The sequence below is a fragment of the Chelonia mydas genome, chromosome 6 (genome assembly GCF_015237465.2).
Source record: "Chelonia mydas isolate rCheMyd1 chromosome 6, rCheMyd1.pri.v2, whole genome shotgun sequence".
Lineage (NCBI taxonomy): Eukaryota > Metazoa > Chordata > Testudines > Cheloniidae > Chelonia > Chelonia mydas.
The window spans coordinates 18,694,249-18,706,670 of NC_051246.2; the positions used below are offsets into that span (position 1 = coordinate 18,694,249).

General features: G+C 55.6%; 2 protein-coding genes across 11 annotated transcripts in view; one reads left to right on the forward strand and one right to left on the reverse strand.

Moving 5' to 3' along the window:
• Positions 1-2,159, reverse strand: part of LOC102935475 (lysosomal membrane ascorbate-dependent ferrireductase CYB561A3) — a 12,950-nt gene extending 10,791 nt beyond the window's left edge. The window contains exon 1 of one of the 3 annotated variants that reach the window (XM_037899419.2): positions 2,030-2,159. The gene's annotated coding sequence lies outside the window, so the exon portion shown is untranslated. Of the gene's footprint in view, positions 1-1,500; positions 1,929-2,029 lie in introns of those variants that run through there. The other 2 variants (XM_043549624.1, XM_037899421.2) reach the window with 2 other exon arrangements.
• TMEM138 (transmembrane protein 138) lies at positions 2,103-9,130 on the forward strand. 8 transcript variants are annotated; one of them, XM_043549627.1, is made up of 6 exons: positions 2,246-2,390; positions 2,848-2,993; positions 3,648-3,904; positions 4,603-4,774; positions 7,986-8,061; positions 8,393-9,130. In XM_043549627.1, the coding sequence occupies exons 3-6, from the start codon at positions 3,777-3,779 to the stop codon at positions 8,503-8,505; spliced, it is 489 nt and encodes a 162-aa protein (XP_043405562.1). In that variant the 5' UTR covers positions 2,246-2,390; positions 2,848-2,993; positions 3,648-3,776; the 3' UTR covers positions 8,506-9,130. The 8 variants fall into 8 exon arrangements, with proteins under 8 accessions (XP_043405563.1, XP_037755356.1, XP_037755353.1 ...); XM_043549626.1 differs by having other exon boundaries at positions 2,848-2,989; XM_037899428.2 differs by lacking the exon at positions 2,848-2,993 and having other exon boundaries at positions 2,193-2,390.
• Positions 9,131-12,422: the final 3,292 nt, after the last annotated feature.

Consider the following 12,422-nt stretch of genomic DNA (forward strand, 5'->3'; position numbering starts at 1 on the left):
AACTGAAGTTGTGCAAGAAGGCAAGGCTGAAGAAGAGCTGTTGACAGAAGTTTCAGGAGAGAAGCTGAATCAGAAGAATTTGTGTACTTGAGAAATACACTTAGTACCACTGGAGAGAGGTGGGGGGAGGGGGAGAACCCAATGTGCATGGGCGGCAGTGAAAAAAGTGGCAGGAGTACTGTGGGACTGGCAATTAACAAACGAGCTGAAAGGAAAAGTGTATGCTGCCTGCATTTGTCCCTGCCTGCTCTACAGTTGGAAACAGTAGGTCTTACAGAGATGGAAGAGAAAAAAATCATATAGGTAGCAGAAAATACTATACTGAGGAGAATGGCAGGCAAGCAGAGAGTAGACAGAGCACAACAGGAAGTTAGGGGGAAGTTGAACTTGGGACTCTCAATGATAGATAGGCAGGAGAGCACCAGAGCACTTTTGAGATGGGTTGGGCGTGTGATAAGAATGGGAGAAGGACCAGCGAAGAAAGCACAGGAGGAAGAGGACAGCAAGAACTGCCATGGAAGACCAATGATACAACAGAGTCAGTCAAGAGAAGTTTGAGAAAAGGGCTGGAACTCCAAGTCCTAGATCTACGAACCCAAGTCATAGACCCAAAGGAGTGGCAAAGAATCATGGGCACCTCTGGCTCTGTGTAAATGGAAACGGGGTCAAGAAATGAAGTGAATGAATGCGAGGCTCACTGTATTTGCCTCGTGCTGTATGAGTCTTTGGGTGCATGCAGGGTCACGATTTCAAGATTTTCTCTGCAACCATGACGGCTAGAAACTTACTTAACTCAAAAGGGCTGATTCTTATGCAATCTCCAGCAGCTGAGGCCTTACAAGTGAACACTAAGAATCATGAGACTCACAATAAAGTGATGAGCTGGCACCATTGAACAGGGCAGGATTCAGGGCAAGGCACTGGCGATTCGGGGGTGCCTATCCCCCAGCCTGTAACTTGCCCCTTGCGAGCAACCCCTTTAGCCTGCCAGGTCCCTAGGATCCGCACAGTCTCCAGGGGACAGGCCTGAGGCCAACACACTGAAAACTGGGGCGCCAGTGAGCCAGGGTTTCCTGCAGCCAGGCCAGTCCCCATGCCTCCACTAGTGCTTGGTTTACAATGGCGCCAAGGAGCCGGGCCCATGCTCAGAAGGGGCCCCGGCCTGCTCTGTTGCTGGCTGCCCCCCGCCCACCACTTGCTCCTCTCAGCCTGCAGGGTTGTGCAGGGTGTTCTGCGCTTGTGGGGGGGACTTGGGGAGGCTCTGGCCATAGGGAGTTGGGGGCGGGCTGTTGCAGAGGTGCTGAATTTTTAATTTCCCCCTCAGTGCTTGACCCCAGCTCTGTCCCAACCCCACCCCCACTCCACTTTTTCCCCCAAGGGCCTGCCCCCCACCTCTTCCTGCCCCCGCTCCACTCCCGCCCCACCTCTTCCTGCCCCATTCCACCCCCTCCCCAGAGTGCCCCCGCCCCCACCCAGTGCCTCCTGCCCGCTGCAGGATACCTGATCAGCGGTGGGCGGGAGGCTCTGTGGACCAGGGGGAGGATCTGATCAGCAGGGCTGCGGATGGGTGCTAAGCACACACTATGGGGTGTTGGGCGGGGGGGCTCTTTGGCGTGGCATGGGCCCGCCCCCGAGGGGATGGGGCATGCTGGCACCACAGGGCCACTGTGCGTCTGGCAACAGCCGCTTTGTAAATAGTGGCCTCGCACTGGGCTGGGCGGAGCGGGGCCGCCCCTGCCATGCCATGCGCCTGGCGGGCCCCTCGCCCTGGGGACTGACCTCGCCGCGCCATGCTCCATTGCCCCTGGGGGGGCCCGCAAAACGCTAATCTGGCCCTGGCCTCCACCCCATGGCTCAAAGCCAGGCCCGGCTGGGGAACTGGGGCCCGTGCCAAGGGAGTGCTACTGGGGCCATGACACTGGGCTGGGGGAGGGGTCACGAAGTCACCTGCTGCCCCTCAGCAGCCCCCCACCCCCTTTGCCCCTTTTGGACTGGTCCGCTGACCCCCCCACCCCCGTCCAGCTCGCACCTGTCGTCCGGCCTGGCGCGGTGCACGCCGGGAGCGGTAGTTCCACGGGTCCGCGGACCCCTTACGGCTCACTATGAGGAACAGCGGAGTCCGCTCGCCTTCCGCCTTGCAGGCCCGCCCCGCGCGCAGGCACTTCCGGGTCGCGCCCTCCCCGCGGCACTATGGGAAATGGAGTCTTCGTCGCCCAGCGGCCGACGCGGCTCACGGAGACGGGCAGAAGGGAAGAACTCAGCGCCACTCTATGATCCTATTGGGATCCGGAGGTGCCCTTGGCTTCTCTCTGAGCGCTTCCGGTTCCGCCGGCCGGACCGGTCGCCAATGGCTGTGCGGTCTCCATGGGGATGGAAGATGGCGGCCCGAGGTGCGTGCGAGGCCCGGCCCGGGCCGGCGAGGGGAAGGCAGCTGCGCCCAGGGGAACCGCAGGGGGCGCGATTGGGCCGTTGCCCCCTGGTTGTGCAACCGGGGGTCCCTGGCTCGGGGGCCGGTGATCGGGGGGTTCCCTGGGGGGAACCCCACGGGGGAGGGCCTAGGTGTGGAGGCATCAGAAAGCTCCTGGGTCCCGAATCCCCGGAGGCGCTGAATTAAGAGGGATTCAATTGCGATGTCCCAGAATCGCCCCCCCCCCCCCCGTAAATGTTGGCAGGGATTCGCCCTGATCTTCCTGCCCCCACCTATGTGCGATCCCCTAGTATTGTAGCCCCTCCCACTGGGGGTGACCCAATTTGTTACCCCCCCCCACCCCCACGTTGTTGCAATCAGAGAAGGCGGATGGGGGGGGCTGGCTCTGAAGTGCATTTCCTCTTTTCTTCTACGGACAGACCCATATCCCCTCCCCACGGGTGGGTAAAACCTCATCCCTGGTGTGGCAACCTGCCCCAGCTCCTATTCCTTGTCTCCTCCTCCCTGCTCTGGGGTGATCCCGAGTCTCCAGGAAGGATCCCTCTGCTCCAGTCTCAGGCTGTGCGTGAGTTGCCCTAAACAAGATCACCCCATCGCTCTCTGCTCAACCCTGTGTCCCTTCACACCACTACCACTGTGACTGTGCCCCCGCTGGGTCCCAACCCCAAATGTATTTATGATCCTCCTCCCTTATGGGCATCTGTAACCCACCAAGATTCTGTCTCCTCTCATTCTTCCTCCAGGGTCATGTCCTCCCCACCCCCCTCCAAATGCATTCTCTGCCATAACCCTCAAGTAACCTGATCAGACAGAACAAGAGCTCTTGAGCCCTCTGACTATGACCCAAAGGGTAGAGAGCACCCTGGTTAGGGCATGGCTCTGCATGGAGCCCCTGAGATCCTCTCCCTGGTATGCCTGCAGCCTCTAGGTAGGAGAGCACCTGTCTTCTGGGTGAAGGGAGTCCAGGGTTACTGCTATGACTCTTAAGGGTGTCCTTTTGTAAACATCTTTGCTCTCTAGCCCGGAGCTTGGTGCTGGGTAGCTGAAACTGAGAAGGTGCCATGGATTTGGGCCCACTGTTTGGGGGCATGTGAAGCAGTTTGGGGGAAACCCCTGGCCAAGCTGGGCTCTTGGTTGAGCTGCAGCTTCACTCCTAGGTCAGGCAGGCATTTGCCACAGGCCCTGCTGGAGATAGACCCCTTCTGACCTTCTCTTCCAGATTCCAGAGCTCAGCTGTAGGGAGAGGCTGTGGTGCAGGAGGGGAGCCTAAGCCCCTCTGGCCCTGAGGATGAGCTGGCTCTGTTCTCTGGAATGCACACGCTGAGGGCCCGCAGCCCTGGGAAGGAAGATGCTCCGGACTAGTAACTACAGCCTGGTGCTCTCCCTGCAGTTCCTGCTGCTCGTCTATGACCTCTTCGTCAACTCCTTCTCGGAGCTGCTCCGCACGGCCCCCGTCATCCAGCTCGTGCTCTTCATGTGAGGCGGCAGGGAATAGCGGTTGGAACTGGGAGAGCTGGGTTCACTTCTCAGTTGTGGGAGGGAGTGCGGGCTAGTGGTTAGAGCACAGGACTGGGAGTCAGGAGCCCTGGGTTCTCTTCCGGCTCACTGCCACTGTGGCCAAGTAAATGGGGAGAAGGGGGAAGAGAGGACAAACTGAGGCAATGGAGTGGAGGGGGAGGACTTGGAGAAGGTTTTGTCCTCCTTCCCCTGCAGTGTGCAGCAGTACCTGACTGCCTTCCTCTGAAGCATCAGTTACTAGCTGCCAGGGGGGAAGTGGGGCGTAGCTGCAGGGAGAGTCTGGTCTGTGGACAGTGGCTCCATTCCCAGAGACAGCCTGTGTTCTTGGCACTAAGCCAAGTGTCTGTTACATAAAGATCTGGGGAGGAACATCTGTGTCTGCCCAGATCAATTATCAAAGCAGCAAATTACTGCACTAGGAGGGGCTGCTTCGGCTGGAGGAACCACCCAGAGCTGGCTGCTTCTCCTCCCAGGGGCCTGGTGCACGGTGTTGTTCCAGCACAGGCTTTGTGTTTTGCTGTGTACGCCAGGACAGCTGGGACACCCCCTGGGGCAGAGGGCAAGGCTTGTATTGACCACTGTGTCCAGCACATGGCCCCAGGGAGGGCTGTGGTCTCTGGAAGTGCTGTGTGCTCATGGCATCTGTCTCCCCGCAGCATCCAGGATATTGCCATCCTCTTCAACATCATCATCATCTTCCTCATGTTTTTCAACACCTTCGTCTTCCAAGCCGGCCTGGTCAACCTACTCTTCCACAAGTTTAAAGGGACCATTGTCCTGTCGGCGGCTTACCTGGTTCTGAGCATCGCCTTCCATGTCTGGGTCATGGTAAGGCAGGGCTGGGCTCTGGAGCCTCAGGGGGTTTAGGAACAGCTGTACACATCTGTCTAGATGGGTAGCTCACCCTCTTCTGGAGCACCTGGGACCCTGGTACATCTGGTATGATACCCATTCTTGTAGTCTCAGAACCACCACTGGCCTGATGTCCTGCCCCAGCTAGACACTGGCCCATCTGCTCTGCTAGCCCCCCTTTGGCATGAAGGTTTAGAGAGGGCCAAAATTCTCTCGCACACCAAGCCAGTCCTGCCACACTCTGTAAGTGGTGTGTTGTCTTGGCCTCCTTCTGGAGAGCAGCTTATCCTGAGGGAAGAGGGATGACCCCTGAGCCTGGAGAGGTCAGAGCTTCACTCAGGGCCCCTCTCGCCTTGCAGCTCCAGAGAGGGAGGATTGCTGCTCTGTGGAATGTTTCTGTCTCCCAAAGAGGCAGCAGTGCATCACTGGAGAGAGTGGGGCACTCTAAGGAGAGGAGTGAGGTACCGGGAGCTGCCACAAAGCACCCTTACACCCGGCCCCTCCCTGATTGGGGGATTCACCCATGTTTGAAGCAGGGGGATTGGGCCTGGAGTGGAGGGGGAGGAGGGACAGAAACCCCACTTCCTCTCCTCTCCCTTGGAGGGAGCTCAGCTGGGCTCCGTGCAGACCTTCCCCAGCACCTTCCTCCCAGCTTGTGACAGAAAGCATTGTTCTTCCCCAACTCAGATCCTTTCTTTGGGGGCACGTGTGCCTCCCCAGCCTCCCCCTCTCTTCTTGGATATCGGCCATGGGGCCGGGCAGAAGCCCACCCCATCTGCCAGATCTGGGGAGAGCTGCTTCTCCCACTAGGCAGCATAGTCAGCTACTGCTCTTCGGGGACCTGACTGACTTGGGTCTGCGAGCAGCCCTCCCAACCACTTCAAGCAGAGTCCCCACTGCCGAGAGCAGGATCGGGGCCTCACACAGCAGCCTGTTTCATGGCCATCGGGAGGTGCTGGTGTCCTGGGCCTTATGCTCTCTTGATGCCATGGTAGGAAACGTGGCCGGGGGAGGCAACTCCACAGTGAGAGTTTATTTGGAGCGGGGATAGTTTGGGATTCAAAAATACATTTGAATCCAACTCCTCCCTTGGCGGCTGGGGCCAGAGGATGGCGGAGGCATCAGTTCTGCCCTCAGGAGCTGTCTTGGGAGTGATCACAATACTCACAGTGGGGAAATCAGAGGTGTTCACTCCTTAAGGGGTTGCGGAGTGGTGACACAGATTCATCTAGTGGGTTAGCCCACCCCCTCCTGGCACAGCTCCGGCCATTGGCCAGTCTGTTGATATCCCATCACTTCCTCCCAAAAGGATTTTGCTCCATCTAAAACTGCTCAGCAGAAGCCAGGCCCCAGAGAACACTGTCTGGCAGGGGACTGCTGGAGCTAGGGTGGAAACTGACCTGTGTCCTCAACTGTGGTACCCATGAAAGGGCGGTACAGCAAGAGCCTTTCCCTTTGAAATCCCCCTCCTTCCCTTTTCTGCTCCCACCTGAGTAGCAGCTCCTGATCTCACCGATTCTGATCAGGGTGTAACAGATGAACAAGTGCATCCTGGGTTGGATCCTGTGCGGGAGCCCTACGGAGTTGCATTTTCAGGGATGCTGGCCTGGTCGGTACTTGCCCTGGAAAGCTCCGAAGCCTGCTTTAGAGTCTTGCTGGAATGGCTTCCCCACCAACAAGGCTAATCCTTGGGTGAGCAGTGCCAATGTCCATGTCCTTACATGGGATAAATCCCCACCAGAAGCCAGCGCTCAGGGGTGCAGCTGGTTGCAGGAGCCACAGGCTGCGAGTGTCCGTCCCAGATTGGGTTGGAGCGAGCACAGCTGCTGGCAGCTCTGCTTGTACCCTGCCCTCCTCGGAGAAGGGTAGGGAGGGTTGCTGTCCCCGCATCCTCAGGACACCCACCATCCCCTCCTCGCCACTCCCGTTAACTCTTTTCTGCCCTGTCTCTTAGGCACTGAACCCCCCCCACACACACACACACCTTTGATCTCACCTGCTGCGACATTCCCAGTCTCTTAAAGGGCTAGCCCCACAAATCCCATTTCTCTGCTGAGGCTGCTGCTTGGCTCTGAGACGCTGGGGTGAGCACTGGGGTGACCAGCTGGATGGGTCTAGTACCTGCCCCAAAGCCACTGGATAATAAACTAGCCACTTGTATTGTATTTGACCATTTGGGGCTGCAGAATGTCAGTAATAAGAACCACTGATGTGCGTAACCCGATGGAGCAGGGCATCATGGTGAGGCACTGCCAGCCAGATACCAGCTGCCTTTGCTGCCATGAATGCAGCACAGCAGCCACCGTGGTCCCCCTCTGCCTCGCCCCCCCCATGAAACAGGGAGCCACAAGCATCATCTCCCACCTGCCTCCCTGCACAGAGGGTGACACCCAGGCACAGAGAGGGGCTAAGGGTCAAATCCTCAAAGGTATTTAGGTGCCTAACTCCCACTGAAATCAGTGGGAGTTAGGCCCAGCTCCTCAGAAGTATATAGGTGCCTAGGTGACTTGCCCAAAGCCACCGAGTTAGTGAGCAGCTGAGCTGGGAACCCAACCCAGATGTCCTGACTCCCAGTCCTGTGCTCAGAGCTCCAGACCCTATCCCTCTAAGGTGCCAATGCAAGTAAGTGGGAGGGCGTCTGCCTGGCAGCTTCCCCTGGCTGGTGCTGCCCATGGGCCATAGCTGGGCAGTGGGATTTAAGAGGATTTTCTGGGATCTGTGTTGGGAAGCTCGACTAGGTCTTGGTGTTCTGTATAAATCTGCTGATCTGATTAACCTTTGTGTGCTCCCTGAGCTGCTCCCTGGCACTCACACCCCCGCTCATAGGGAAGAGGAGGGAGATCTCTAGACAGCTGGGCCCCAAGGACAGGCTCAGAGAGGGGGATGGTTCTTGTTGGGAAAAGGTTGCTTTGGAAAGTGGATCAGTACAGTGATGATGCATTTCTCCCTCTGCTGAGGGGCTCAGCCACTAGGGGGAGTCCTCTAGCCCTGGGGAGCTAGAGAGCTGCTTCTCACTGGGGATCTGGAGTAAGTGACAGGGGGAGGTGACTGAATGGAGCAGCCCGGAGAAGAGAGGAGCAAGGAAGTGAGTTAAGGGGCCCAGCATCTGAGCTCTGTGGTGGGCCGGGCAGGCACGTGCGTGGCCATTTCCTGCCCCTGATGTCCCTTGTGCCTCTCTTTCCTTCAGAACCTGCGCTGGAAAAACGCCACCCACTTTGTGTGGACGGACGGGCTGCAGGCCCTCTTTGTGTTCCAGCGGCTGGGTAAGGGCCAAGCTCCATCATGGACCCCAACACACAAACACAGACAACAGCCCCAAAGCAGAGCTACCAGAGCTGGCAGTGGGCTGACCCCATCTGCCTTCCCTGCAGTCTCTCCAGGCTGGACTTGGGGTGGGTTTGTTAGGGAATGGCAGCTCTACGTTCCCATAAGCCGTACCAACCCCTTCCCATGGGTGCTGGATCTCAGTGAGGCTCTATCTGTCCTGGAGGTCCCCAGGGCACACTGGGGTGATCCAGCAGATGGAGGATGGGGTGGGGGAGAGGACATTCCCCAGCTGGCTGTATTGTCTCACCTTCCTCTCGCTGTCCCCAGCGGCCGTGCTGTACTGCTACTTCTACAAGAGGACGGCCTTGCACCTGGGTGACCCCCGCTTCTACCAGGACTCCCTATGGCTGCGCAAGGAGTTTGCTCAGGTCCGCAGCTGATGGCTTCCTCCAGGACCCAGAGCCGTGGCCGGTCCGTGGCTGCTCCCAGCTGGCTGGCATGGTGCCCCCCGTTCCACCTGTGCTCTCTATCGGCTGTCTGAGAAGCCAGTGTCTCTCAAGCCTGGTCTCGCGCTCCATCCCACGAACTAAACAGGCTGGAGAGGTCCCATCAAGAGACGTGTCATCCTCGCACCTGCTACTTTCCTGGTTGCCCGCTCAGGCTCTCCCTCATCTCCGATACCTCATTCCACTCCCCTCTTCCAGATCAGCAAGCCACTCCTGCCCCTTTCTCTCTGGACCCAGCTGCAGCCTCTCTGAGGAGTGATCCGAAGTGCCAAGCAGGTTTGGCTGAGGACTCCTGTCCTGTAACTGCAGCGTGGCTCCTCTTCATCCAGAACAATCCTTCCACCAACCCTACGCACAGCTCACTCGCCGCCTGACCAATGGGGTCCTGTCGGTATTGGCTCCATTTGGCCTTCGCTTTGCATATCTGGTGGGATGAGATGCCAGGACTCAGCCTGTCCTAGCCGCTCAGCATTAGGCCTGTCCTGGTGGTAGACCCTCCTTTTGTACCTGTGTATTTTTGTAAATTATGAGACAATAAATTGGCTTCATTTTCCAGAAACCTCCTTGTGTGTGCATGTTTTGGGTGCACCCTCCTTACCCCAGGCCCTGGTCTATCCTATGTGTCCCCCGCCTCCAAACACTGTTCTGTTCTAGCCCACATTGCAGCTAATTCCCATACTGGAGGCAGGAGTCCAATGGCCAGGACAAACGCTCTCCCTGCAGCTGCTGAGCTGCCTGTGGTGTTTAGGTTTCAGAGTAACAGCCGTGTTAGTCTGTATTCGCAAAAAGAAAAGGAGTACTTGTGGCACCTTAGAGATTAACCAATTTATTTGAGCATAAGCTTTCGTGAGCTACAGCTCTCTTCATCGGATGGATACTGTGGAAAGTGTAGAAGATCTTTTTATACACACAAAGCATGAAAAAATGGGTGTTTACCACTATAAAAGGTTTTCTCTCCCCCCACCCCACTCTCCTGCTGGTAATAGCTTATCTAAAGTGATCACTCTCCTTACAATGTGTATGATAATCAAGGTGGGCCATTTCCAGCACAAATCCAGGGTTTAACAAGAACGTCGGGGGGGGGGAGGGGGTAGGAAAAAACAAGGGGAAATAGGTTACCTTGCATAATGACTTAGCCACTCCCAGTCTCTATTCAAGCCTAAGTTAATTGTATCCAATTTGCAAATGAATTCCAATTCAACAGTCTCTTGCTGGAGTCTGGTTTTGAAGTTTTTTTGTTGTAATAGCACAACTTTCATGTCTGTAATCGCGTGACCAGAGAGATTGAAGTGTTCTCCGACTGGTTTATGAATGTTATAATTCTTGATATCTGATTTGTGTCCATTTATTCTTTTACGTAGAGACTGTCCAGTTTGACCAATGTACATGGTAGAGGGGTCCATTGTCTGCAGCCAAGCTCTGCGATACAACCGCATTTGCTCCAACCCCTCAGACAGAGACAAACACCTACAAGATCTCTATCAAGCATTCTTACAACTACAATACCCACCTGCTGAAGTGAAGAAACAGATTGACAGAGCCAGAAGAGTTCCCAGAAGTCACCTACTACAGGACAGGCCTAACAAAGAAAATAACAGAACGCCACTAGCCGTCACCTTCAGCCCCCAACTAAAACCCCTCCAACGCATTATTAAGGATCTACAACCTATCCTGAAGGATGACCCAACACTCTCACAAATCTTGGGAGACAGGCCAGTCCTTGCCTACAGACAGCCCCCCAACCTGAAGCAAATACTCACCAGCAGCCACATACCACACAACAGAACCACTAACCCAGGATCCTATCCTTGCAACAAATCCCGTTGCCAACTGTGCCCACGTATCTATTCAGGGGACACCATCACAGGGCCTAATCACATCAGCCACACTATCAGAGGCTCGTTCACCTGCACATCTACCAATGTGATATATGCCATCATGTGCCAGCAATGCCCCTCTGCCATGTACATTGGTCAAACTGGACAGTCTCTGCGTAAAAGAATAAATGGACACAAATCAGATGTCAAGAATTATAACATTCATAAACCAGTCGGAGAACACTTCAATCTCTCTGGTCACGCGATTACAGACATGAAAGTTGCGCTATTACAACAAAAAAACTTCAAAACCAGACTCCAGCAAGAGACTGTTGAATTGGAATTCATTTGCAAATTGGATACAATTAACTTAGGCTTGAATAGAGACTGGGAGTGGCTAAGTCATTATGCAAGGTAACCTATTTCCCCTTGTTTTTTCCTACCCCCCCCTCCCAGATGTTCTTGTTAAACCCTGGATTTGTGCTGGAAATGGCCCACCTTGATTATCATACACATTGTAAGGAGCGTGATCACTTTAGATAAGCTATTACCAGCAGGAGAGTGGGGTGGGGGGAGAGAAAACCTTTTATAGTGGTAAACACCCATTTTTTCATGCTTTGTGTGTATAAAAAGATCTTCTACACTTTCCACAGTATGCATCCGATGAAGTGAGCTGTAGCTCACAAAAGCTGATGCTCAAATAAATTGGTTAGTCTCTAAGGTGCCACAAGTACTCCTTTTCTTTCTGTGGTGTTTAGTCGTTCGCCAGTCATGGATCAGGGCCCTGCTGAGCTAGGCACTTCAGAAACACAGAACAAAGATGGCTGCCACCCTAAAGCGCTGACAATCTAAGCAGTAGGCAGGAGACAATAAGACAATACCAGTTAGGGTGGCCAGATGGCAAATGTGAAAAATCAGGATGGGGTGGGGGTAATTGTTGCCTATATAAGAAAAAGCCCCAAATATCGGGACTGTCCCTATAAAATGGGGACATCTGGTCACCTTGACTGGCGCTGGAAGCAGTAGGGTCTGCATTCCTACCGCACAGTAGGCATTACTGCATGGACTGAATAGGCAACTGCTGAATTCCTCCATCAGCCTGTGTTGGAGGGCTGGGCAGGGTGCAGAGTCTTGGTAAAGACCAGGGTAGAAGTTTGTATGGGGAATGGTGCCATAACATAGGGCAGGCAGAGTTACATATAGACCCACATAACACAGCCCTTGTTTCCCATGCCACCCCAATCTTGGAGGGGCGAGAACATGAAGCACTTGCTAGCCTAATGTTCTCAGCTGAATGGAGAAACCCTTCAGCTTGCCAGTAAGCTGTGTTTTCAGAATTGGTTTATTTCCAAGCTGCCTGCTCCAGAGGAGGAGACCTGGATGGTGTCTGGTGGTGATCAGAGCTGAGGGAGTACAGCTCCAGAGTTACTCAGAAATAAATTCCATAATTCAGAATCATGGTATTTCCTTTTTCCAGACAGGCTGCAGGGCTGCACTGCTGAGCGGACGAGGTCGGACAGTGACCCAGCTATGCTGCTTAGGGGAAGGGAATGCAGGGGTCACTGGTGAGGAATGGGGATTACACCAATGCAGGGGCAGGGATATCTCCAAATCACCTGTATGGTCTGTGGGTCGGGGTGCCGAAGGCAGGAGCAGGGCATCATTGGGAAGCGGTGCCAGGGGTCGTTTGGGGACTATGAGGCCCCCAATATTAACCATCAGCCCCTGGACAGGAGGAGGAGCCAATGGCAGCGTTGCCAAGTCTCGCCATAAACCCCCAGCTCCTGGAGGCAAGAGGCCGGGGGAGCATCGCAATGTCGCCAGCTGCGGGTGGGCAAAGGGAACGAGCCGCGCAGACAGGAGACGGGCGTCGAACCCAGGTGTTAAACCAGTAATCAATGGGGGGGCGTCTGAGCCTGCAGGCCCCCCGTGGGGCCGCCCACGGCTCGGGGGCGAGAGGAGATCTCCGGACTCCGGGAGCTGGAGCTTTACGCAGAGCCCGAGCCCGGGGTACCTGCCTCCGCCACCCAACGT